The sequence below is a fragment of the Phocoena phocoena genome, chromosome 4 (genome assembly GCF_963924675.1).
Source record: "Phocoena phocoena chromosome 4, mPhoPho1.1, whole genome shotgun sequence".
Lineage (NCBI taxonomy): Eukaryota > Metazoa > Chordata > Mammalia > Artiodactyla > Phocoenidae > Phocoena > Phocoena phocoena.
The window spans coordinates 140759025-140785720 of NC_089222.1; the positions used below are offsets into that span (position 1 = coordinate 140759025).

Genomic DNA, 26696 nt, shown 5'->3' on the forward strand with positions numbered 1-26696 from the left:
ACCCTTCCCCCTCCCCGTGTCCTCAAGTCCATTCTCATCGTCTGCGTCTTTATTCCTGTCCTGCCCCTAGGTTCTTCCTCAGTATGTATGTTTGCGTGTTGTCAGCAATTCCTGAGCAGGAACAATTTGTGTGTGTGTGTGTGTGTGTGTGTGTGTGTGTGTTTTCACTGTACTGTAATAGGCACAATGAAGGTGTGTAAAAACAAGTGTAAACTTCATGCTTCAATTTCCTAAATTTGGGCTTGATCACTTTGGCAAAGCAAATGGGGATAGCATTTTGTGTTAGCTCCTCGCTTAATGACTAATAAATAAAAGATATTAACTTAGGTCAATATACTGGCTCACAAGTGTGCACTGGGTTTAATCATTCTTTTTCTTTGCTTGAAGGATTTTGACTCTTTCTTCTCTGCAAAAGAAGAGAATATTATTTATTCCTTCCTCGGCTTGGCTCCCCCTCCAGGCTCAAAGGTAAGCTTGAACACCCTCTTGGGATCCAATGTAGGTCAATGACCCAATATAGTTCATAAGAAGTGAGGATAAAATCAGCACCAACACTGTTTAATAAGTGATGATCTTTAAATGACCATGATTTTAATACACTTCTTATTCTGATGAAGTCTTATGCATAGAGATAATGCATGGTTTCTACTAAAGCATGTTTCAAAACTGTGCTTTTATTATTTTTGCTCTGTTTACACCTTGTTATAGTAAGCTTCACAATACCTAAGAAATATCATTGCATTCAATAATCTTAAATGCGTTAATTAAATATGTAAAAGTATAAATTCTCAGGTTGTGTCTATGAAATTATTTTGTTATGAATTTCTCATGACAGCTTATGTTAGTTAATTTTATAATGATATGTACTCCTATATTAATTATTTCTATTGAAAATGAATTTTGCTTTTTTTGTCTGATGAGGAGGGAAAAAGTAAGATCTAGACTCAAGAATAGATAAATTTCATCAGATTTCTTTTCCCCTCTGGTGTTGTTTCATCTTTGATTATGTACAATTATATCAATTAAATAAAGAATTATGCTAATAAAGCAAATACCATGAATTTGAATGTCTGGTGGAGATCACCTGTTTTTTTTTTGTTTTTTTTTTTTTGCGGTACGCGGGCCTCTCACTGTTGTGGCCTCTCCCGTTGCAGAGCACAGGCTCCGGATACGCAGGCTCAGCGGCCATGGCTCACGGGCCCAGCCGCTCCGTGGCATGTGGGATCTTCCCGGACTGGGGCATGAATCCGTGTCCCCTGTATCAGCAGGCGGACTCTCTACCACTGCACCACCAGGGAAGCACCAGAGATCACCTGGTTTTATTCCTTACCTTCACTGCATTCCTCACCTCTACCAAGCGTCTCATACATGACTCTCCGTAGATACAAGACAAGCACACATTTGTCTAATTCATTTATTTCTTTTTTTTTTTTTTTTTTTTTTTTTTTTTTTTTTTTTTTTTGTGGTACGCGGGCCTCTCACTGCTGTGGCCTCTCCCGCTGCGGAGCACAGGCTCCGGACGCGCAGGCCCAGCGGCCACGGCCCACGGGCCCAGCCGCTCCGCGGCACGCGGGACCCTCCCGGACCAGGGCACGAACCCGCGTACCCTGCACCGGCAGGCGGACTCTCAACCACTGCGCCACCAGGGAAGCCCCATTTATTTCTTAACTAATCTGTTTGTGCCCAGCTTCATTTCAAAAGAGATTTGTGATGACTGAGTCCCAATTAATTCTCACCATAGGAGACACAACTAAAAATCCTACCTTATAGAGATGGGTGTGTCTCAGAGGCACGTGGATGTGCTGTCTTCCATGTGTCCACATTCTTTAGGTAATGACACCTGAGGTCTCTTAGTGCTTAGGTTAACACATGCAGGTGTAACACGAATTCCTTCTCCAAATGGTAACATGTAGATTTTACAGTTAGTTAATGTACTATAAGGGGATAATAGTTCTATACGGGGAAATAAAGTTATTTCCCTTTTAATGAAATACCTTTCTGGCTTTGGTCAACTTAAATGCAACATATCTCGTACACGTTATTAACCGTTTAAAAAAGTGCTAAGAGCTATTATATGCAATTTGATATTTTTTATTTGGTATAGGAGTTTGTTAACTGGGTCACGTTAGTTTAGCTATTATGTTTAAGAGATGGTACCTTAGTGTTAAGGTATATTTCTTGGTGGGGACACTCAGGTCACTTGGGTCTTGAAGAAGGACAGGAAGGGTGGAGGGAAGAGTGTTCAAGGCAAAGGTAAGAGCGAATGCAAAGGCCCTGAGGCAGGAAAGGGCTTGGCGACTCCTAGGACCTGCCATGGCTACCCTGAGTCCTGAGTTGCCGAAGTGAAGAGGGAAGGGGCACCATGGGAGGTGGGAGCAGCAGGTGGGCAGCCCATGGGCCACAGCAGTGCTCTGGAGTCTATCTTAGGGACCGTTAAGACATTGTAAGGGTTTTAAGCAGAGGAGTAATTTTATTTCCTTGTCTAGAACTCTTTTTGGCTACAATGGGATGAATGGATTGAAGTGGTACAAATTACTGTAGTAAAACGGATGAGATGTCATGGTGGTGTGGACTAGGGTGGTGGGGATAGAAAAGTACAGAAGTGGATGATTTTAGTATCTGTTTTGGAGGAAGAATTGGTAAGAATTGCTGATGGATTGAATCAGCAATGAGAGGGTTTAACCTCCTTGATTTTAGGGCCATCAGATTCTATTTTACAATTTGGTTTCTGGTTCTGTTGTGCTCTGAAGAGGGACTGTACCGTGATGAGTTTTTATCTTAAGTGCATCTTTGTACCCCAATGCGTATCTTCATTTCTCTTGAAAAGACTGTTTTTTGAATATTAAAATTTAATTTTTATCCAATTAATATATGTATAATTTTGAAAAGGTCAAGGGTTATTACAGAAAATGGTAGGTCCTGCCTTCACCCCTCATGGATGACTTTTCTGTGTGCTAAGGTGCAGAGCTCCAGGCCAGACATCACTTCTGCTCAGGACTGGAAAGCTGCGGGTCCATATTCTTAGTAGTTTCCAGGGCTGTTGTTGAGAAACCTGGTGCCAGTCTGTCTACTGACCCTGTATTTGTGTCTGGTCTTGTTTTTCTCATTCCTGGGAGACTTTAGGTTCCTCTCTTTTGCTTTGAAGTTGTATGATGAGGTACTTGGAGTGGTCTTTTCTTCCTTGTTTGTGCTGGGCACTTGCTGGGCCTTTTTTCAATCTGGAAAGTCATGTCCTTCAGTTCTGGAAGATGTTGGAGGTACTATTTCTGTGGTCATTCTTTTCCCATTAGTTTCCATTTTCTTTTCTTTGCTCTTTTTGAAATTCCTCTTATTTGACCGCTGGGCCTCCTGGACTAATCATACAATATTTTGTTCTTTGCTTCTGGTTCTTTCACTTAGCATAATGCTGTCAAGGTTCATCTATGTAGTAGAATGTGTCAGTACTTCTTCTCTTTTTATGGCAGAATGATATTCCACTGTATGAATAGACCATATTTTATTTATTGATTCATCAGTTGATGGACATTTGGGTTGTTTCCACTTTGGGACTATTATGAATAATGCTGTTATGACCATTTGTATCTTTTGTTTAATTTTATCTTAAATATTAGTATTGTATTATAGGCTGCTCTGCAAAAGAATCACTTGGACAGTTTTAAAAAAATTAAGATGCTTGAGTTCTGCTTCAGACCTACTGACCCTGAATTGTAAGGGGAGAGGGTCAGGGACCTTCTTTTTTTTTTTTTTTTTTTTTTTTTTTTTTGTGGTACGCGAGCCTCTCACTGTTGTGGCCTCTCCCGTTGCGGAGCACAGGCTCCGGACGCGCAGGCTCAGCAGCCATGGCTCACGGGCCCAGCCACTCCGCGGCGTGTGGGATCTTCCCGGACCGGGGCACGAACCCGCGTCCCCTGCGTCGGCAGGCGGACTCCCAACCACTGCGCCACCAGGGAAGCCCGACCTTCATTTTTAAAAAAGTTCGTTTGTTAGTTGATTCTGATGCACACTCCTGTTTAACAAGCACTAAGTTAAGGACTCATTTAGCAAATATTCATAGATACGCCTCGCCAAAGTGAAGGTGATATCATATTTGCTTTAGTTAAAGAACTCACACATTACAGAGAAACAATGAGTTCACTTTGTTTTTCTCCCCATCCTTGTTTCCCTCTTTCCTTAGGGGCCACTAACATCATGGGTATTTTAAGACTATATATAAAACTATGTATTCATCTCCACAAGCAGTACATATGTTGTTTTGTATTCTTAATGCTTAATTGGAATCATTTTTTTTTGGAATTTTCTGCAAATTGCTTTTTTCATTACGTTTTGAGGCACAGCCACCCTAATATATGTAATTCTATCTCACCCTCTGCTCTGCGTCATCTTGTCCCATTAAAAATATTACCTAATCTCAGATTTTAGATCTCACCCTGGTTTGTGTTTAGGTTTTGTCCTATTGCGTGAAATTCTTTTTGGCTAAGTAGAAGAAAGGGATGGCCGTGGAATTACAGAGCTCAGCCTAGAGGGACTTAACATCCAGTTCAGAGCCTTCTCTTCACAAAGGAGGAACTCGAAGCCCAAGAGGTTTAGGTGATTTGCACAAAGATACTCCACTAATTAGCAGCACAGTCCATGCTAGAACCTTTGGTGCTGTCAGCATTGCTCGGGTTTATAGGTGTTGGTGTGTACTTGGGGCAAAGTCCTTCAAGTATCCTTTGGGAAGACGGACACTTGATGATTTATGGAAGCGATATTATTTGTCACAGTGTCGTTTTGTAGCAAACGACATGGTGGAGAAGTGTCAGCAAGGAAATCAATCTTGTTCAAGCTAAAAATAGATACTCTTGACTATTATGGAGAAAATGTATGCTTATAAAATGATCTTAAGCAGTATAAGCAGCATTATTGCTTGTGGAACAGTTTTCTTAGGCAGAGGCTGTACCAGGCCGAGTACCAGGCCGGTTCTCCCAAGAGAGCTTTGTAAGTAAGCATTGCCTCCATAAAATCAACCTCAGTTCTTCACAGGCATCTGGTCATATCTGATTCAGTGAGCATCATTATTTTATTTTATTTTTCTTATTGAAGTATAGTTGATTTACAGTGTGGTGCCAATCTCTGCTGTACAGCAAAGTGACTCAGTTATACACATATAGACATTCTTTTTTTATATTCTTTTCCATTACGGTTTATCCCCAGATATTGGATATAGTTCCCTGTGCTATCCATTCTAAATGTAATAGTTTGCATCTGCTAATCCGAAACTCTTAGGGAAAGAAAAGACAAAAGAGCAAAGGACATAAAATTGTGAAAGGATAGACTCTTCATTAAATGTTATTGGGACAATTGGACAGTAAGATGTAAAAAAATTGAAATCAGACCACCATCTCACACCATACACCAAAGTTAACTTAAAATGGATTAGAGACTTGAATGTAAGACCTGAAACCGTGAAACTTCTAGAAGAAAACGTAGGTAGTACACTGTTTGACATTGGTCTAGCAGTATTTTTTTGGATCTTTCTCCTCAGGCAAGGGAAACAAAAGCAAAAATAAAAAAACGGAATGACATCAAACTAAAAAGCTTTTGCACAGCAAAGGAAGAGATCAACAAAACAAAAAGTCTACTTCTTCTCTCACCTACTGAATGGGAGAAGATATTTGCAAACAATGTATCTGACAAGGGATTAATATCCAAAATATACAAAGAACTCATATAATTTGACATCAGAAAAACAAACAACCCAATTAAAAATGGGCAGAGAACCTGAATAGACATTTTTCCAAAGAAGACATACAGATGGCCAACAGTTGCATGAAAAGATGCTCAGCATCACTAAGCATCAGGGAAATGTGAATCAAAACCACAAAGAGATATCACTTCACACCTGTCAGTAGGGCTGTCAACAAAAAGACAACAAGTAAAAAGTATTGAGGAGGATTTGGAGAAAAGGGAACCCTTATACACTGTTGGTGGGAATGTAAGTTGGTGAAGCCACTATGGAAGACAGTATGGTGATTCCTCAAAAAGGAATTCAAATTCTAAAAGATATATGCACCTTGATGTTTATTGTGACATTATTTACAATAGCTGAGATATGGAAGCAACCTAGGTGCCCATCAATAGATGAATGGATAAAGAAGATGTGATACACACACACACACACACACACACACACACACACACACACATGCACTAACACACTGGAATACTATTCAGCCATAAAAAGATGAAATCTTGCCATTTGTGACAACGTGGATGGACCTTGAAAGTATTATGAGAAGTGAAATAAATTAGATGGAAAAAGATAAATACTGTATGATTTCACTCAATATGTGCAACATAAAAATCTAATGAACAAACAAACAAAATAAATGAACAAACAGAACCAAACACATAGATACAGAGAACAGAGTAGTGGTCACCAGAGGGGATGGGTGAGGAAGAGGGCGATACAGGTAAAGGTGGTCAACTGTATAGTGATGGATGGAAACTAAATTTTTGGTGGTGAGCACGTTGTAGGATATACAGAAGTAGAAATGTAATGTATACACGAAACTTATACAATGTTATAAATCAATGTTACCTCAAAAAGTACTTAGTGATAGGTTAAAAAATTATAGGTTGTGGGTTTCCCTGGTGGCGCAGTGGTTGAGAGTCCGCCTGCCGATGCAGGGGACACGGGTTCGTGCCCCGGTCCGGGAAGATCCCACATGCTGCGGAGCGGCTGGGCCCGTGAGCCATGGCCGCTGAGCCTGAGCTCCGCAACGGGAAAGGCCACAATAGTGAGAGGCCCGCTTACCGCAAAAAAAAAAAAAAAAAAAAAAAAGTATAGGCTGTTTCTGTGGCATGCAAAATGAAGTAATAAAGTCACTCCAAAAAAGTTTTAGGCAAAATATAAATGTAATCACTAAGTCTATTTTCAAAGACAACAGCAATCATTCTATCTTATTTCTAAAAATGGATGAATAGAGGAAAAATCTTGATACAACAAAATTATCCAGAGAGCTATACTGTGAATATACCAAGCATATGTACCATGCAACATGCCATGAATGACAAGCGTATTCTTACCATATATGGTAGGAATATATCAAGAATATCAAGTAATGAGATTCAGTCGGTCTGCAGTAGATCCTGAACAACTATATATTAGTAAAACTACATGAGTATATTGTTGTCGTTTATCTTAGGACAGGGCCGAAAGTCAGCTCATCACACGAGATGAACTGTGCCGAAGCCCAGCAGTAGAGGGCTGCCGCTCGCTCAGGCAAAACAGCGCCGTCTGTCCTGCTGTGGTAGCTTTTATTAAAGCATTATCTAGGTTTACATTTTAAGACTTGTTTTCTTAACATTTCAGAAGTGCCAAAGCTGCAGCCTATGTTTTTATTAATTATAGAAGCAATAACTGGCTTTCGTGAGCACCTGCCGTGCTTCGTCCTTGAGCGCAAAAGCAGCACAAAGTTCCCACCGTTTTTCTGATTATACTGAAGTAGCACAAGGACATTTCCTTGCGTTCCCACCACTCTGATTATACTGAGGCCATCTCATGGATCAGTGCCCAAAGCACTCAATGCGTCTCCGCAGGCCCCCCGTTTGCCGGGGGGGGCGCTCAAAGCAATCAGGACTGTTTGCAGTTCTGGCTTATTCGCCAGCCCCCAGTTTGCTGGGGCGGGGGGGCTCATGGGTCACGTCTCCTTTCCACGTCCTCAGTTATTCCACTACAGTATATGATGGGAATCTCTAATTGAAAATTACTACCCTGGATCATGCTAGATTGAAATTAAAGAAGTAAAAGATGATCGAGTTAACATTTAAAGCAAATAACTAAAGTTAGGATTGATACCCTATACCATCATTGTCAAATATCATGCAAGGAACCACTAGGACCAACGTCTTCTATATGTTATTTTAGTCAGGGGAGTATTATTAAGACACCAATGGAAAATATCCAGTTATATATATGTATATATGTAAATAGATTTTCCTGTAACTGGTAGAGGTACGTACAGTCATCACAATGACAAAGCATCACGTTTATAGAATGCTGTCAGGGTGTGACTATTCAGCGTCAGAATCTGAACATCCCAGTGGGGACCGTCGTCACAGCAGCCACCCCAGGATGTTCTGACATTTCCCACAGTGACACTGACATTGCTCAAGAGGGTTCCAATCGTCTGATGGGGTCATGGTTGCATCCTCTAGCAGAAGATGGATTCTCTCTTAGGACGCATCCAAGTCTGGTGAAGAAGGTGCAGATAATATGTCTGGATAATGTAATTTGGGGCCCAAAATGACGTGTGATTAAAAGTTTTGATCCTCATTTTCTGGTGTGACTAGTGAGCTTCCGTTGAAAGCAATTTTGAGTCATGGCAAAAATATTTCAGTAAGTGCAGGGTTTCCCAGTAACCTGAAGGAGGAAGACCAGACTGAACAGAGAATCCAGGTGCCTTCAAAGGAAGGAGCGTGAAAGGAAGAAGGAGAGGGAGACAGAAACATTTGATGAGGACTGTACAAGACATGAATTTGAAGCAGAAACAGACATTCTGAAATTTCCTAATTTAAAACTGCAAGATGAGCGGTGGAGAGAGTGGATGCCATTGAGACCCACATGTGGTTCAAGATCAACAGGAGGAAATACCTCCAACACAAAATAAAATGCAAAGAAATAGAAGTCATTTGGGAAAGCCAGAGCCTGGAAGTCAGCCACAGGAGACCTAGGACATGAACAAGAGTAGTTCCAGAAATAGCGAAGATTATCATACTAGGTGAAGTTAAGTAAGACAGAGAAAGACAAATGTCGTATGCTACTGCTTATATGTGGAATCTTAAAAAATGATACAATTGAACTTATTTACAAAATAGAAAGAGACTCACAGACTTAGAGAATGAACTTATGGTTACTGGGGAGAATTGTCAGGGGGAGGGATAGATTGGGAGTTTGGGATTGACATGTACACACTACTGTATTTAAAATGGGTAACCGTCCATCAACAGAGGAATGGATAAAGAAGACGTGGTACATGTGTACAATGGAATATTACTCAGCCATAAAAAGGAATGAAATTGTGCCATTTGCAGAGACGTGGATGGACTTAGAGACTGTCATACAGAGCGAAGTAAGTCAGGAAGAGAAAAACAAATATCGTGTATTAACGCATATATGTGGAATTTAGAAAAATGGTACAGATGAACCTATTTGCAAAGCAGAAATAGAGACACAGATGTAGAGAACTAACGTATGGATACCAAGTTGGGGAGGTGGGATGGATTGGGAGATTGGGATCGACGTATGTACACTCCTATGTATGAAGTAGATGGCTGGTGAGGGCCTACTGAATAGCACAGGGGCAAAAAAGGAAGGTACAATCTGTTTGCCGGAAATATATTAAAATGTAATATATGTGTTAAAATGTGTTCCAGTATACATTAGGTGCATACAAATACTGTTTGATTCCAGTTATACGAGGTACCTAGAATAGTCAAATTCATAGTCAGAAAGTACATCGGTAGATGCCAGGGGCCAGGGCGTGGGGAGGATGGGGAGAGGGAATGGGAATTAGTGTTTAATGGGGACAGAGTTTCAGTTTAGGAAGGTGAAACATTTGGGAGATGGTTGTTGGTGAGAGTTGCACACCAATGTACATGTACTTAGTGCCACTGAAATGTACAGTTAAATATGGTTAAAATAGTATGTTTTAGATTATGTGAGTTTTAGCACAGTAAAAAAAATTTTTAAAAAATAAAATGGATAACCAACAAGGACCTACTGCAAAAATAAATAAAAAGCGTGAGGAGAAAACAAAAGCATGAAGAGCAGGAGAAGAGAACTCATGACTAAGAGAGAGCAGAGGGCCCTCCACTTGAAGGTGATGCTGCAGCCTCCCCTCCAGCCCCTCAGCGCCTGACTGGGCAGGAAAACCAGAGGGTGCTGTCTGAGGACCAGAAACTAGGCAAGAGTCCCTGCAAGATGGAAAGCAGAAAGGGCTGGTTTGAAGGAGGAACTGAGGCCTGGTGTTGGCCAAGGTGGGCTCAGCTCTCAGGGCCCTGCAGGCCCAGATGGGGCATTCGCACTGCAGGAGGGGCCCTGGGCAGTGATTTGAAGCAGCCTGGCAGCTGAACCCCCCACCTCCATCCTGCCCTTAGTCCCGGCGGTGGCCCACAGAGGGGTCTTCCCTGGGAGAAGCGGTGAGTGTGAGATGGGTTGGGGGCGGGGCAGGCCCCCAAGAAACCTGGAGCAGGCGGACCCTGGCAGTCCGCCTCAGCCCTAGATACACAGCAGAAGCACCAGGGGAGCTGTTAGTACCAGGAGATGCCAGGGCCTTAGCCAAGATGGGCTGAATGGAAATCTCTGGGCGGGGAGGCCCCAGGGGACTTTAATGTGCTCCTAAAGCTGAGAACCACTTCTGTAAAGGAAAACCTTGTCAAAATAGTGACGTCAGGAATTTTAAACAACCTCAGAAATAGCCAGGAGTTGTGGAAGGCCATATGGGAACAATGACATATGTGAGAATATCCATTCTGGTTTGGGGATATGGAGAAAAGGAGGGAAATACCAATGTTCTGAAGGTCTGGGCTCAGTGAGGGGCAGCGGAGGTAAATCATTTTGTTGGGGATCGTTCATATTATGTAACTGTCATTTATTAAGAGAGAGCTGTGAGTTTTATGAACAGAAAGGTAAGCAATAGTGAAATAGAAAAGCGTTTCAGAACATCTAGATTAGCAGAACGGGGGCAGAGCTGAGGAAAACAGAATGGAGACAAACTTAAGTCAGCAAAATGAAGGGAAGGAAAAACATGAGACAAGACAGACGAGCTCTAATGAATTAATATGGTAGAAAGAGTCAAACCAACTCTATCAGTTGTTCTAAAAAATTTGGAGAGGCTGAAATTTCCTAGCCTGGATTCTTGAATAGTTGCTGTACAGTTGATGAGAAAGGGGTGTTAGATCTCCAGTTATGTGAATTGTCTGTTCTTCCCTTTAATCTGGCTAATTTATGCTTCATACGTTTTAAAAGCACAATCATATTTATGATTATGACTTTCTAATGAATTGACCCTTTTATTATTATCAAATATCTTTTTGAAATCCCTGGTAATACTCTTTGTCTTTTTATCTGTATATTATGATTTTTAAAAAAAGCTGTTTTAAAAAGATGTTCCAGACTTCTTATGCTTACTGTTTGCATGGTATATCTTTTTCCATCCGTTTACTTTCAACTTACCCATGTAGACAACATAGAATTAGATCTTGTGCATTTTTTATTCATTCTGACAATCTCTGTTGTCAACTGGGCCATTTAGTTTATTAATGTTTAAGTAATCGTTGAATTAATTGTGTTTAGATTTATCATTTATTACTTGTTTTTTATTTGTCCCCTCTCCTTTTATTCCTCTATTCTATGTGCTTTTGCTTTGTTTTGGGTTATTTGGATGTGCTTTAGAATTCCCTTTTATTTTTTGGCTTTTTAGTGATAATTCTTTCATTTTTTTTGTAATGCAAAACTATTTTTGGTTGCTCTAGTGATTTTGGTGTACATTTTTAGTATTTCACGGTCTATAGTTAATCTTATAACACTTTATAATATGAACAAACATGGCAATCATACATATCCATTTACCATCCCCCATCCTTTGTGCTATATGTATCATGTATATTACATTTTTGTATATCATCACCTCAACTATACAGTATTATAATTTTTGCATTGAACAATCCTATGTATTTTTTTTAAAAAGAGTAAATCTAACCTTTTACATTTACTCAGACAATTTTTTGACACTTTAAATATGTTGTTTCTTTCTGTCTTCTGGTCTTCATTGTTTCTAATGAGACATGAAGATTACTTGAATCCTTGTTCCCTGTATGTAATATGTCATTTTTCTGTGGTAGCTTTCAAGATTTTCTCTTCATCTTTGGTTTTCAGCTGTTTGATTATGTTGTACCTGGGCATAGTTTTTTTTCTGTTTATCCTTATTGGGATCTGCTGAGATTCTGGAATCTGTAAATATATATGTCTTTTACCACATTTAGGCAGTTTTCAGCCATTATATTTTCAGATATTATTTCTGTCCCATTTTGTCTCATCTCCCCTTCTGACACTCTAATTACATATGATAAGTCTTTTGTCATTATCCCATATTTCCCTGAAGCTTTTTTTATTTTTAAAAAATCTTGTTTCTCTCTGGTCTTCAAATTGGATAATTTCTGTTGGTCTATCTTTAAGTTCACTTATTTTTTCTTCTGTCATCTTCATTCTGCATCCAGTCTAGTGAGTTTTAAATTTCAGATATTGTATTTTTTCTGCTATAGAATGTCCCACTTGTTTGATTTTTATAGTTGTTATTTCTCTGCTGAGATTTCTAATTGTTTCAGCATCGTATGCATATTTTCCTTTACATCTTTGAGCACAGTTATAATAGCTGCTTTAAAGTTTTGTCTGCTAATTCCAACATCTGGGTTCTTTCTGGATTGGTCTCTATTTATTGTTTTTTCTTTTGAGGATGGGTCACATTTTCCTGTTCTTTATACTTCAAGTGTTTTGGATACTTGGAGATAGTGAAGGTTGTGTTGTGCAGACTGTATTTTGTTACATTCCTCTGAAAAATGTTGATTTTTTTGTTTGTTTGTTTCAGTAGGCATTTACTTTGTCGTACTCAAACTGCAAACTCTATGTTTCTAGTAGCAGCTTAAATCTGATTTGAGCTCTTTTTTCTTTAGCTGAAACCAGTCCCATACACACATTGTTCTGGGCTCAGCTGGAGGTTTTGACAGAGTTTATAAACAGAATTTGGGGCTCCCTCCATCTGCCTCTCACCTGTCCAGGATTCTGTCCTCATTTTCTAGGGGCTGTGGGTGCCCCGAATTCTGTTTTTTTGGATTTTTCAGGCAAAAAACCTGTGGGTTTACTGTTGTGGTTTTATGTCTCTCACAAGATTTGCTTTTTCTCAGGCTTAAGCCCTGAGAACAGCAACTCACCCAGTGCCATTCTCACTTTTTTTTTTTTAACCATTTTTCAAAAACTTTACTGTTCAGTAGTGTTAAGTATATGTACATTGTTGTGCAAAAGATCTCCAGAACTTTTTCATTTTGTAAAACTGAAACTCTATACTTGTACAACTCCTCATTTCTCCCTATCCCCAGTCCCTGGTAACCACTATTTTACTTTCTGTTTCTAGAATTTTTTGATTTTCGATTCCTCATATAAGTGAAATCAAACAGTATTGTATTTTTGTGACTGGCTTCTTTCACTTAGCATAATGTACTCAGGGTTCATCTATGTTGTAGCATGTGTCAGGATTTCCTTTCCTTCTTTTTTAAGGCTGAATAGTATTCCATTGTATGTATGCTCATCCATTCATCCACTGATGATATTTGAATTGTTTCCACCTCTTGGCTCTTGTGAATAATGCAGCTGTGAACCTGAGTGTGCAAATCATTCTCATCTTTTAAGTCAACTTCCTCTTGAATTCTTCTTACTTTGGTTCATTTTCCTCTTGTTTTTCCTTTACTTCTGTTTTAAAGAAAATTTATTTAAAAAAATTCACCCAGAGTTTATAGTCATTATTTGTTAGAGAGTTTATAGGATATTACTTGCCTACACCGGAATTGGAGTTGTCAGTGGTATTAGATTTTAACATAGATTGAGACATATGTTATTTATAACAATAAAACAATAATTCAAAGAAAACTGGAAATGAAGGGCATAAACAAACAAAAAGAAAGCTGGAGTGACATTAATAATATTAGATATAGAGAAATTCAAGACCAAAAGCATTAACTAGGTAAAAGAGGTATTATGAGAAATTGTAAAAATCTATAAAGAAAATATAGTAGTCATGGATCTTTATGGATCATACTACATGGCAGTCAAATTCATAAATCAGAAACTCCTAGGCATACAATGAAAACTTGTTAAAAATATACCTTTCAATAAATATATTGTACTTATTACATATCAGGCACAATTTACAGCAAAAAAAACAAATGTAATCAGCCAACTTAATTTTTAAAAGTTTAAAAATTAAAAAATATTCTTCTAGCTTTATTGAGATATAACTGCAGCGCTGTATATATATAGCACTGCAGTTTAAGGTATACAGCATAATGATCTGACTTACATATATCATGAAATGAAGTTTAGTGACCATCCATCATCCTGTACAGACATTAGAAAAAAAATTTTTTTCCTCGTGTGAGAACTCTTAGAATTTGCTCTCTTGACAGCTTGCGTATATAACACAGAGCAGTGGTAATTATATTTATCATGTTATACAGTACATCCCTGGTACTTACTAATCTTGTAACTGGAAATTTGTACCTTTTGTCTACCTCATCCAATTCCCCTCTCCCCACCCACTGCCTCTGGTAACCAGACTTTTTTCTATGAGTTTGTTTGTTTTTGAAGTATAACTGACGAGCAACACTATGTTAGTTCCCGGTATACAACATAATGATTTAATATTTCTGTACATTACAAAATGGCCACCATAAGTCTAGTTACCATCTGTCACCATACAAAGATATTAGAGAATTATTGACTATATTCCCCATATTGTACATTTCATAACAGTGACATTTATTTTGTAACTGAAAGTTTGTATCTCTTAATCTCCCTCATCTATTTCCTTCCTCCCTCCATCTCCTTCCACTCTGGCAACCACTCTGTATTTATGACTCTGTTTCTGTTTGGTTATGTTTGTTCATTTGCTTTGTTGTTTAGATTCCACATTTAAGCGAAATCATACAGTATTTGTCTTTCTCTTTCTGACTTATTTCACTTAGCATAATACCCTCTAGGTCCATCCATGTTGTTGCAAATTCCATTCTTTTATAAGGCTGTGTAATATTCCATATATATATATGCCACATCTTCTTTATCCACTTGTCTATTGATGGGCACTGAGGTGGCTACCATACCTTGGCTATTGTAAATAATGTTGCGATGAACATTGGGGCATATATTTTTTCAGATTAGTGTTTTCATTTTCTTCAGATAAATACCCAGGAGTGCAGTAGATGGATTGTGTGGCAGTTCTACCTTTAATTTTTTGAGGAATCTCCATAATGTCTCCTCTAGTAGCTGCACCAATCTACATTTTTATCAACAGTGCATGAGGATTCTCTTTTCTTCATATCCTCACCAATGCTTGTTATTTGTTATCTTTTTGATAATAGCCATTCTGACAGGTAAGAGGTGATATCTCATTGTGGTTTTGATTTTCATTTCCATGATGATTAGTGATGTTGAACATCTTTTTATGTGCCTGTTGCCCATCTGTATGTCTTCTTTGGAAAAATGTCTATTCAGGTCCTCTGCCCATTTAACATTTTTTTATGTTGAGTTATATGAGTTTTATTTTTTTTAACTTTTTAAAGAAATAAATTTATTTTATTTTATTTATTTTATTTTTGACTGTGTTGGGTCTTCATTGCTGCACGTGAGCTTTTCCCTGCTTGTGGCAAGTGGGGGCTACTCTTCATTGTGGTGTGTAGGCTTCTCATTGTGGTGTTCTCTTGTTGTGGAGCACAGGCTCTAGGTGTGTGGGCTTCAGGAATTGTGGCATATGGGCTCAGTATTTGTGACACACGGGCTTCATTGCTCTGTGGCATGTGGGATCTTCCCAGACCAGGGCTCGAACCCATGTCCCCTGCATTGGCAGGTGGATTCTTAACCACTGAGCCACCAGGGAAGCCCATGGGTTTTTTTAACTTTTATTTTTTGGCTATGCCATGTGGGTTGTGGGATCTTATCAGTAGTTCCCCGACCAGGGATCAAACCCATGCCCCCTGCAGTGGAAGAGTGGAGTCCTAACCACTGAATTCCCTATATGAGTTCTTTGTATATTTTGGATATTAATCCCTTATCAGATGTAGTATTTGCAATATCTTCTTTAATTTGGTATGCAGCCTTTTTGTTTTGTTGATAGTTTCCTTTACTGTGCAAAAGTCTTTTAGTTTGATGTAGTTCAGTTTATTTATTTTTACTTTTGTTTCCCTTGTCTGAGGAGACAGATCCAAAAAAATATTGCTAAGACTGATGTCAAAGAGCATACTGCTTATGTTTTCTTCCAGAAGTTTTATGGTTTCAGGTCTTACATTTAAGTCTTTAATCTATTTTGAGTTTATTAATTTATTTTATTTATTTATTTTTTGCGGTACGCTGGCCTCTCACTGTTGTGGCCTCTCCTGTTGCGGAGCACAGGCTCCGGACGTGCAGGCTCAGCAGCCATGGCTCACGGGCCTAGCTGCTCCACGGCATGTGGGATCTTCCTGGACTGGGGCACGAACCCGTGTCCCCTGCATCGGCAGGTGGACTCTCAACCACTGCGCCACCAGGGAAGCCCTGAGTTTATTTTTGTATATGGTATGAGAAAGTAGTCCAGTTCGATTCTTTTCCATGTAGCTTTGCAGTTTTCCCAACACCATTTATTGAAGACACTTTTTTATTCCTTATTGTGTATTCTTGCCTCCTTTGTCATAGGTTAAGTGACCCTAAATGTGTGGGTTTATTTTCAGTGTCCCTATTCTGTTCTATCAATCTGTTTGTCTGTTTTTGAGCCAGTACCATACAGTTTTGATTTTGTAGCTTTGTAATATAGTTTGAAACTAGGGAGCATAATACTTCCAGTTTTGTCTTTCCTTCTTAAGATTATTTTGGTTACTTGGGGTCTTCTGTGACAGCAAACAATTTAATAGATATGTATAGATATATGTATACACACAAGAATAAGAATATATTAGATAGATATTAATAGAATGTATTCTTCTCTTACACTTATTAAACAATTTCCAAATCTATTACGTTCTTGGTCACAAAGGAAACTTTCATAAATTTCAAAAAGGGATGATTTTACAGGATACATTTTTATCCCAAGTATAGAATTACAATCTGGAAGAGAAATATCATAAAAACTTAAGAAATAAATATATGCCATTTCAAATAACTCCATATCCAAGGGAAAACATAACTGATATTACAAGTCATCAAATAATAAGCAAAAGTTATTATTTCATACACAAACCCCAATATACAGCCAAATCTCTATACAGAGGAAAATTGTTAACTTTAAATATTCTTATAATTAAAGCAGAAAGGTAAAAACTTAGTAAAATAAATATTCAACTTATAAAATTAGGAAAATAGAAAAAAAAGAGTAGGCGGTGAATCAATAAAAAGAAAAACCAAGATTAATTTAATACAAAAGAGAAAGTGTGTGTCTGTGTGCCTCTGTGTGTGCATATATGAATACAATTTATATATAATTTGAATATATACAACTTGAATACATTTATATGTAATTTGACTATATATAACTTGAACAGACAAATGAAGTAGATGAAATCCCTGACCAGTTGATATATTACTCAGAAAACTTTCAGTTATACCTAGATCAATTTCTGTTATGAATTCAGATGGGAAGTCTAAATAATATATTAACAAACTGTATCCAGCAATGAATTAAAGGTAATACACCAAATTAGAGCAGAATTTTTTCTATCAAAATAGTTCATTACATGAACTTATTGATGGAGAAAGACTGTAAGATTGTGTCCATAAATACCAAGAAGATATTTGATATAATTCATCAGACATTCCTAGTTAAAATAAACATGGATTAAAATATAAGTAGAAGGAAACTGAGTAAATATTATAAAAACCAATTATCAAAAGAAAACTGTATCCTAATGAACCATGAAATACTGAAACATTAAAATCAGAAGAAAGATAGGCATGCCTGTCATCACCATATTATTAAACATTGTTTTAGAAGCTGTAGTTATAACAAAAAAATAAGAAAATGAAATATCTCATATATATGTAGCATATATGAAATATAAAAATTATCTTTATTTGTGTATGATGTAATTGTATGCCTAGAAATCTCAACAAACTCCAATAAAATCCATTAGAATTAGTATTAGAGTTTATTACGTTTCTGGATTAAAAAAATGCAAAAATTAGTAGCTTTTATTTATATCAACCATAATGGATAGGAAGTTAAAATGTAAAAAACATACCTCATTCACAATGGTGATAAAAATCTCTAAAACGTTTAGGAATAAATTTATCTGAAAGACACCAACAAATATTAAAGTAATGGAGAGACCTATGATGCTCTGAGTAGGATGACCTAACAATAAGAAGTGATAATTCCTAAACTAATAAATACATTTAGTGCTATTTCAATGAAAAGCCTATTTAATATTTTTGACACTAGGAAAAATGATCTTAAAATGAATTGGAATAATACATGTCTGAGAAGAGCCAAGAAAATTTTGAAAAAGGAGACTTTGTGTAGCAAAGTCTTGCCTTTCTGAATATTGAAATTTATGTTAAAAACTACAGTGATAAAAGCTGTATATTGGCATGGGAACTGATAAATACATCCATGGATATGTTTATATATTTATATATAGACTAGTGTGTTAACAGATCCAAATGCATACATAGAACTTTATAAACGACAAAAATAACATCTCAATTCAAGGGAAAAATAATGGTATGGGCATAATTTGTCATCTATCTGGAAGAAAACAGAGCCCTACTTTATAGCATATACAAAATTAGATTCCAGGTGGGTTAAGCCTCTAGATGTTAATAATTAATACAAAATAATAGAAATACATTTCAGAGAATAAAACTTAGATAAATTTATGTATATAAAGGGCGACAAAACAAAACAAAAAAACCCAACAAAATTTGTAAAAAGTTATAGACTGGAAAAAATCCCTTGTAAACTGACAAAGGGCTAATATTTCTATTGTATAAAGAACCTCTAAAAATTGATAATAAAACACAAACAACTCGTAAAAATGGGCAAAACATATGAAGGGATTTATCTGAATAGCAAACGTAAGTGGCTAAAACTCATGAAAAATATGCCTTTCCTTTCCAGTAATGAGGAAAACGTAAATTAAAACAAAAATGAGGGCTTCCCTGGTGGCGCAGTGGTTGAGAGTCCGCCTGCCGATGCAGGGGACACGGCTTCGTGCCCCGGTCTGGGAAGATCCCACATGCCGCGGAGTGGCTGGGCCCGTGAACCATGGCCGCTGAGCCTGCGCGCCCGGAGCCTGTGCTCCGCAACGGGAGAGGCCACAACAGGGAGAGGCCCGCGTACCGCAAACAAAACAAAACAAACAAACAAAAATGAAATTCCATTTTGTCCCAACAGGTTGGCAAAGATTAAAAAGAGCAATCATCTTCATTGCTCATGGAGATAAAGGAAAAGGGGCCAGGCACATATTAAGATGGGAATGTAAATTTCTACAATTTCTTTTTTTAGAAAGAAATCTAATCCTCCCCACCATTTTATTCATTTTAATATAGCGTTGTTTGTACAGGCACAAATGTGTGAACTTTCTGAAAAACCATCAACTGGGAAATATTTGAATAAGTTGTTATATATTTAATATTAAGCAGATGTTAATAACAGTGAGTTACAACCATATGAATTAATCTGGACAAATGTACATGATGTACTAAGCTAAAAAATCAAATTGTGCATAATATGTTCCCATATCTGTTTAAAAAAAACACAAAAATGAAACAAAAATAGCCTCTATGTAGGTAGAGTTAGGTACATATAAAATTTTTAATATTGAGTATCATAGAAGCTTGGAACTGGAAATTGTGTATATGGCTTAATTTTTTCCCACGAGCTTGAAGTGCCTTTGTAATAAAAATCACCAAATCCTACCCCTACCCCATTTTTATTGATATAATTGAAATATAACATTGTATGAGTTTAAGGGGTACAACATAATGATTTAATATATGTAGGTGGTGTGAAATGATCTCCACAATAAGTTAACATCCATCACCTCACATAGTTACAATTGTTTTCCTTCTGATGAGAAAAATAACCTAATATTTTAAGAGACTGGGAACCACTGGTTAAGTCAAGAGAACATAAAGTAGAAGGTGTATCCTAGCCCTGCCCCTAACTTGCAGTGTGACATTTTTTGCCTTTATTTTCTTGCCTCTAAGGTGTGAGTGGTGGTGACTGACCTATGGAATTAGGTTACAGTGTTGTAGTGAAGATAAAATGAAGGATGAAGACAAACATAATTTGGATAGTTAAATGGTATTGAAAGGCAAGCTATTTATCCTCGAGAAAATTCTCAGACATTCTCAATTTCTATGATGCAGGTGACAAAATCGTCCGAGGAAGCATCTTCCCTTCCCAATGGTGATGTGGCAGGAGAAGCACAGAGCAACACAGAGGTAAGAGCTGGTATCTGGAACCATCTCCTGGAGACCCGTTTACTCAGAATGTCTACTAGGTTCTGATCTTTTCATATCTGTTTGTCTATCTGTCTACCTCATCTATCTATCATCTATGTATCATCTATCTTTCTTTTTTAATCTCTAAAATTATAAAGCTTCTTTCCACACAAGCAATAGAAAATAAATATTCCCTAAATATGGAATCCTTTGGAGTTCTCTTCACAGGACTTAAATGGGTGAATTAACTCCTATTAGGGTCTTTATTACTCTACCATGCACATGAGTCGGGTCTATGGACTTACACGGACAGATCCAATCAGCAATGTCGAGGGTTGGTGATCCCATACTGTAGGGGTTAAGTGACTAATACACAGACGTCCACGTTTGCTTTGTTTATGTATTGTGTATCTAAATAAGGAAACCACAGCACGTGTGGTCTGGTGTCGCCTTAGAAGCTTACCCAAGGTTAGTGATACCATGGGTTTCCTTTATGACTAGGGAACAGAGAAGGCTGAAGAAAGTGGACAACACGAGGCACAAAAAGAAGGCAGTGAAGATGCGGGCGACCTCACCGGATCCCCAGAGAAGAATGTGAGTGTTTGCTGTTTTCACTGTAGTTTCACTGGATTCAGTTCTGTTCAACAAGCATTTATTTAGCTCTGCCAGGTGCCAGGAATCTTTCTGGGCACACGAGAGTGGGCGTGAAAGTAAGGAACTGAGGGTTTAGCCAGGAGGCAGCAGGTAATTTTCACTTAATGTGTTAACTGCTGTGTTCAAGGTGAGTAGAGGGCTGAAAGGAAGCCAGAGGAAGGACCCTGAACCCAGGCCTGGAGTGACAGGCTACGCAAGGCTTTAATGATTTGTCATTGTGTTATTACGGTTAGGTTGGGTTCATGTTCTTTCTAAAGCAAGGGACCTTATGCCTCGGTCATGCGTAGTGATGGACTCCTATCACACTTGTCGACTTAAACAAAATGTACAACGTGAACGTTGTGAGTTAAGTTTTGTTTGGGGCAGAATGAGGACTATAGCCCGGGAGATAGCATCTCAGATAGCTCTGAGAAACTGCTCCTAAGAGGTAGCGGGGAACGTCAGAACATATGTGATTTTGATAAAGGGAGTCCATGCCATCAAGAGCATGTTTTTTGCAGAAGGTTCTGCTCGTCTCGTGAAGGTTACTTCTAGTCACGAGGAGCAGACGTCACCGTGAAGGATTTTAGTGCTCTTCTAGATACGAGGAGATGCAAGAATTGGGCTCATAAAATCTTCTCCTGAAAGCATCTAACCATCTGAAGACCTGTTCTGCCAGTTTTTCCCAGATCACAGAGTGCCTCATTCCTGATCTCCACCCCGAACTCCTTTCAAGGGGTGTTGAAGGTCAGCAACTGCAACAGCTCATGATTTAATCCTTGTAGAGGCAGATGGCAAGTGCCAGTTTGTAGTTGGCATACTCCACCAAGAGGATTTGTGGGAAGGCAATGGGAGCTGAGGATAATAGGGTCCCTGGGGGAGGGAAACTGACACCAATTCAAAGCCAATCAGGGGACTCTCAGGGCCCCGCTGACGCAAGGCCCGTGAGCTAATTCTAAAGCGTTCCAATGCAGGGGCCGCAGGGCAAAGGGCCGAGGGGAGGCTGTGGCTCTGGAAGCACCAAGCTAAGATAATGGTGGATCAGATGGGCTACTTATTCAAGGAATTCTGAAAATGTGGTTGGGAAGCCAGGCAAAGGGGAAACCCTGGAGCTACTGAGGGAGCTTGAATGGGCTGAGCCTCCTCTTGGGAGAATTTCAGTGGGCTTCTGCCTTGGGCCAATTGTAGCAAAGACTATTTACCAAACCCCGATGGTTTGTACCCCGATGGTACAAACCTATTTATTGATTCCAGGAGAGATGTGGACAGCTTTTAATGTCACTGGATTCTTGTTCCCAGCAGATGGAATGTGACTAGGAAAGGGGCCAAGACTGACAACCACGTTGCGGAGAATGGGGGTGGTATCAGTTTGTCTTTATCATAAGGAATTTAAATTTGGGAGGAACCAAGGCGGTAAATTCCCTTATGTTTGAATACTGCTATTTCAAAATGTTGATGATTTAAGACCCTTTGACGTTTCTGTTTTGAAGAAAGATGAAATCTTCTGTCTTGATCTGGAAGTTAGGTGGGCTTTCATGGCAGCCTGTTTAATTCAGAAACAATCAATTTAAGGTGAAATAGAGTGACAATTTAATTATCCTGTAATTTATAAACATCTTTAAAAACATTTTTTAATTTGAACTTTCCATGGATTGCCTAATGCACTGGTACAGCATTATTGATTTACATGTTGAAATTCAGTTTGCTCCTTTTAAGACAGAGAGACAAAGGTAAAAACATTACACCCCAATCCCTTTCTCCCATGAGACCAAGAGGAAGACAGCATTTTAAAAATCAGACCCTGACTTCTACAGCAAGGGCAGGGTTGGCTTCAGCTTCTCAGCCTCTGGGCTGGTTAGTTCAATGAAGTGATAAGCCATCCAGCTTGGGGATTCTCTTTGCTAATATTTCAAAAAATTGTGGACCCTTTACAAAGTAAATTATAGTCTTGTGAATCCTAATAGGAATTGAAAACATCGCTGTGTTATTTTTGCTTGGGCTGTGATGAAGAAATGACTACATAGAAGACATTTTTATTTTAGATGAATATAATATTAACATTAATGACCAACTCTTTAATAATATTTATTCTACATAAAGAGAGATTTTGACTTTTTCCCGTTTGACAAGTGGTACGTGCTCTTTGACTTGCTGTAATTCAGTTGAATAAGGAAAAAACTATGATTGGTCAGCAAACATTAAAAATGACATAACATGATTAGCTTTGGGACTGAATATATAGGAAACTCGATTGACATTTAAGAAAGAGACAAAAACTATCTGATATTTGGGATGCTTGCATTTTGTGCTTCAAGAACCTTCTGTCTTTTTCTGGTTTTGGGGTTGTTTTTCAAGGTTAAGATGGGAAGGCTGTCTTGGCTATTTGACATCACATCTTTCCCGGCTGAGCACCCAGGCTTACATGGGCTTATTTGTGATGATCAGAAAGGCCAATTAGATCATGTGTTTTACCTCTTTAATGTGATTTTTTATTTTATTTTATTTTTAAAATTTTATTGAAGTATAGTTGATTCACAATGTTGTGTTTAACAGTGATTCAGTTATACATATTATATCTATATCCTTTTTCATATTCTTTTCCATTATGGTTTATCACAGGATATTGAACATAATTTCCTATGCTGTATAGTAGGACCTTCTTGTTCATCCATTCTCTATATAATAGTTGGCATGTGCTAACCCCACACTCCCAATACTTCCCTCCTCCACCACCCCTTCCCTTTGGCAACCACAAGTCTGTTCTCTATACTTGTGAGTCTGTTTTTGATTGTAGATAAGTTCATTTGTGTTGTATTTTAAATTCCACGTATGAGTGATATCATATGGTATTTGTCTTTCTCTTTCTGACTTACTTCCCTTAGTATGGTAGTCCCTAGGTCCATCCATGTTGCTGCAAATGGCATTATTTCATCCTTCTTTATGACCAAGTAGTATTCCATTGTATATATGTACCACATCGTCTTTATCCATTCATCTGCAGATGGACACTTAGGTTGTTTCCATGTGTTGGCTATTGTACTAGGTTGGCCAAAAGGTTCCTTTGGGTTTTTCCCTTAGATGTTATGGGAAAAAGCCGGACGAACTTTCTGGCCAACCCAATAAATTGTTAATGCAAATTTTTAAAGTACCAGTCACATCCAGTAGATTCTTCTTAGATAAATCCAAGGCTTTTAGATAAAATCTCTGGCTCTGTTGAAACCATCTTGGGGAAATCTCATGGATTTGTACCTTTTGCTCCTCTAGCCCATTGTATCTAAACAGCAGCTCCCTGTGCTTCCTTCTCTAACCAACATTCCGTGAGGGATATAAATAACATAATCTTTGCGGGTTCAGATTTTGTTCATAACACTTCTGGCCGTGGACCATCAGCATCACTAATTTCTCTAGACACCATAATATCTGCTTTATGCCCCCACCTCCTGGCTGGCAGGAGATTCAATCTGGGTGAAGCGTTTTGGAGACTCACTCCTTCTTGGGGACTTAGAGTCATCATGGGGTCTTCAGTGGTGACTGGAGGGGAGAGGGCCCTGGTTCTTTGCGGTGGTGACTTTCTGACATGGGTTTCCTGCTGCCTATTGGCAGCTGTTGACACTGGTCCCTCAGCTTGGTTCAGGACCTCTGCCCTGGCTGGAAGTGGCCATGCCTCTCACAGTGACCAGTCACATGCTTCCTCGTACATTGTGCCCAGGTGCTACCCAGATGCCCCAGTGGTCCCTGGTTCAGCGTCTACATCAAGCAGGGCCTGGGTAGCACCTCCTGGAACACCCACCTCCTTCTGCCCCCTTCTCTCTTCAATCTGCTTCATCTCCTCAGCTCCAAGCCCTAAGCTCCAAGCTCGTTTTTCCAGGGATTATCTAGCTTCCTCGCCCCTTTCAGCCCAGGATTTTGATAAGCAAGGCTTATAACTTCTTCCCTAGAGGTGGAGAACCAGAACAAGTATGTGGCTATCTTCTTGGAGTGTGGGGAATAACAGTAACTCTATTCCCGCCCCCTAATTTGGGGTAGTAGGGAGAACAAAATGAGAATTCTTATTCTGGCATATACAGCCATACTATTCATGACAAGGAACACAGATGTATTTTAACCTCTTATTCTGAAATGATTACAGACCCACAGGGACATAGTACAGAGTCCTGTGTGCCCTTTGCCGGGCTTCCGCTAATGATGACATCTCAGACGGCTGCAGTAGGAGACGGAAACCAGGAGTATGACATCGGTGCATCTCTGTTAAGTAGACTTGCAGAGCTTATTCAGGGTTGGCCATTTTTTTCAAACCTTTCATTTGTATGTTAAAAGGCATTCCTCTGTGTGTTAAGAGCCATTTTCAGGTGTGCAGTGGTAACAGCTCCCTCCAGCAGCTGGCGGCGTTAAAACGAGTGACAGACCAGCTTAGTGAGTGTCTGAGTTGTGTTCATTTGATCTCAGCTATTGTACATGTTTACTCAGTACACACTTGCAAATGTTCAAAGGATGCCATTTTAATGGGGAAAATATTTACCGAAGAATATCACGTTGATCTGATAAAAAGAGATGAGGACAGAAGCCGTTATCTCCTTTAGCGAGATGGACTTCCCCTGACCACAAGCCTCTGGGGTTCTTACACACAAGATGCCGAGATGTATATTTCCTACTTGCTGACAGGTTGGGGCAGCATTCGGGAGGCAAGATGGTGCACACTGAAAAGATCATTCATTCCTGCCTAAGAAGATGTCACCTGTAGCTTCAGTCCCCCTGTAGAGAGGGGACTTCATGGTCCCCTTCCTCGCTGACCCAGGGAGGGATGAGGGGGTAAGGAGGAGAGGGGAGGCTTGTGAACAGTACCAGAATAAAGGAGGAAAGCAGGCCACCTCAGCTTCTGGGCACGCTGAGAAGGGCACTACAGACTGCGGGTGTCATGAGAACATTATGAAACCCTGGAAATGGAGAAGACGCAGCTTGTTCATCTTGGTGTTTGGTTTCCATCGAGGTCAAAGTATTTTACATGGTATTCTCTGCTAACTCAATGGTCCCCTCCAAAATCTTCTAAGACCTTGGCTTGACTGACTGCATGATTATGGTCTATAAATCTTCCCCACTTTGCTTTCTCCAAAATCTATCTTGAGGATAGTTGCTCAACCAAGGGGTGGGCATTGGTTTAGGTCCTCCACAAGCTCGTGAGCCTAAGGCTGCGTCCCTGTACTGTCTGCAGATGGAGAGAACCCTGCTCTTGCCCCTGACCTTCAGCCGCTCTGAGGCTGGCTGCCCTCCTCAGGTCCCTCTGGACCGGCCCCCGCCCTCCTTCCACACCAGCCACTTGTCCTAACCAGCCACTGCCTGACACCCACCGTGGCTGACACCTGTCCTTAGTCCTGGCCACGTGCCATATCAGCAGCCTGCCTCCCTGGCCAGGTTCCCAACAGAAATAGCTGTTGGTGAGGTTCTAAGACTTTGAGGGCTTCCTCTGATTAGCTTTCTTAGAAGAACAACAAGGTAAAATGATTTTAAGTTGTAGCTTCGTCAAGTGAATGATTCATACCCTATCCTAAGATCCTGCAGAATCTCAACTTAATTGACCATGTGATTATAATTACCTTAAAAATAACCTTTTGCCAATACAATTATTTGCCAACCATAAAAATCAATTCAAGCGTTGTATATAGATGACTTTTAAGGATCTACCTAATTCTGACACTTTATAATTCTGTGAGCTAAGGATGGATGTTTAAGTTTATTTTATTAATATATCCCACCTCCTCCTAAGAAAGATTTGAGGCATGAGTGGCATACATAAATACCTTCATTCAACATTTTATTGACAGACTGAATGCTGCCATATGCGAGG

The 26696-nt window shown here is 39.1% G+C and overlaps 1 protein-coding gene across 1 annotated transcript in view; it reads left to right on the forward strand.

Annotated features, from left to right (window-relative positions):
* The window catches only part of SH3BGR (SH3 domain binding glutamate rich protein), a 63541-nt gene that overhangs the window by 22665 nt on the left and 14180 nt on the right, over nt 1-26696 (forward strand). Inside the window, exons 3-5 of the mRNA XM_065876046.1 lie at nt 388-468; nt 20147-20221; nt 20723-20815. Of these exons, the coding sequence (XP_065732118.1) occupies nt 388-468; nt 20147-20221; nt 20723-20815 (249 nt within the window). The remainder of the gene's footprint in view (nt 1-387; nt 469-20146; nt 20222-20722; nt 20816-26696) is intronic.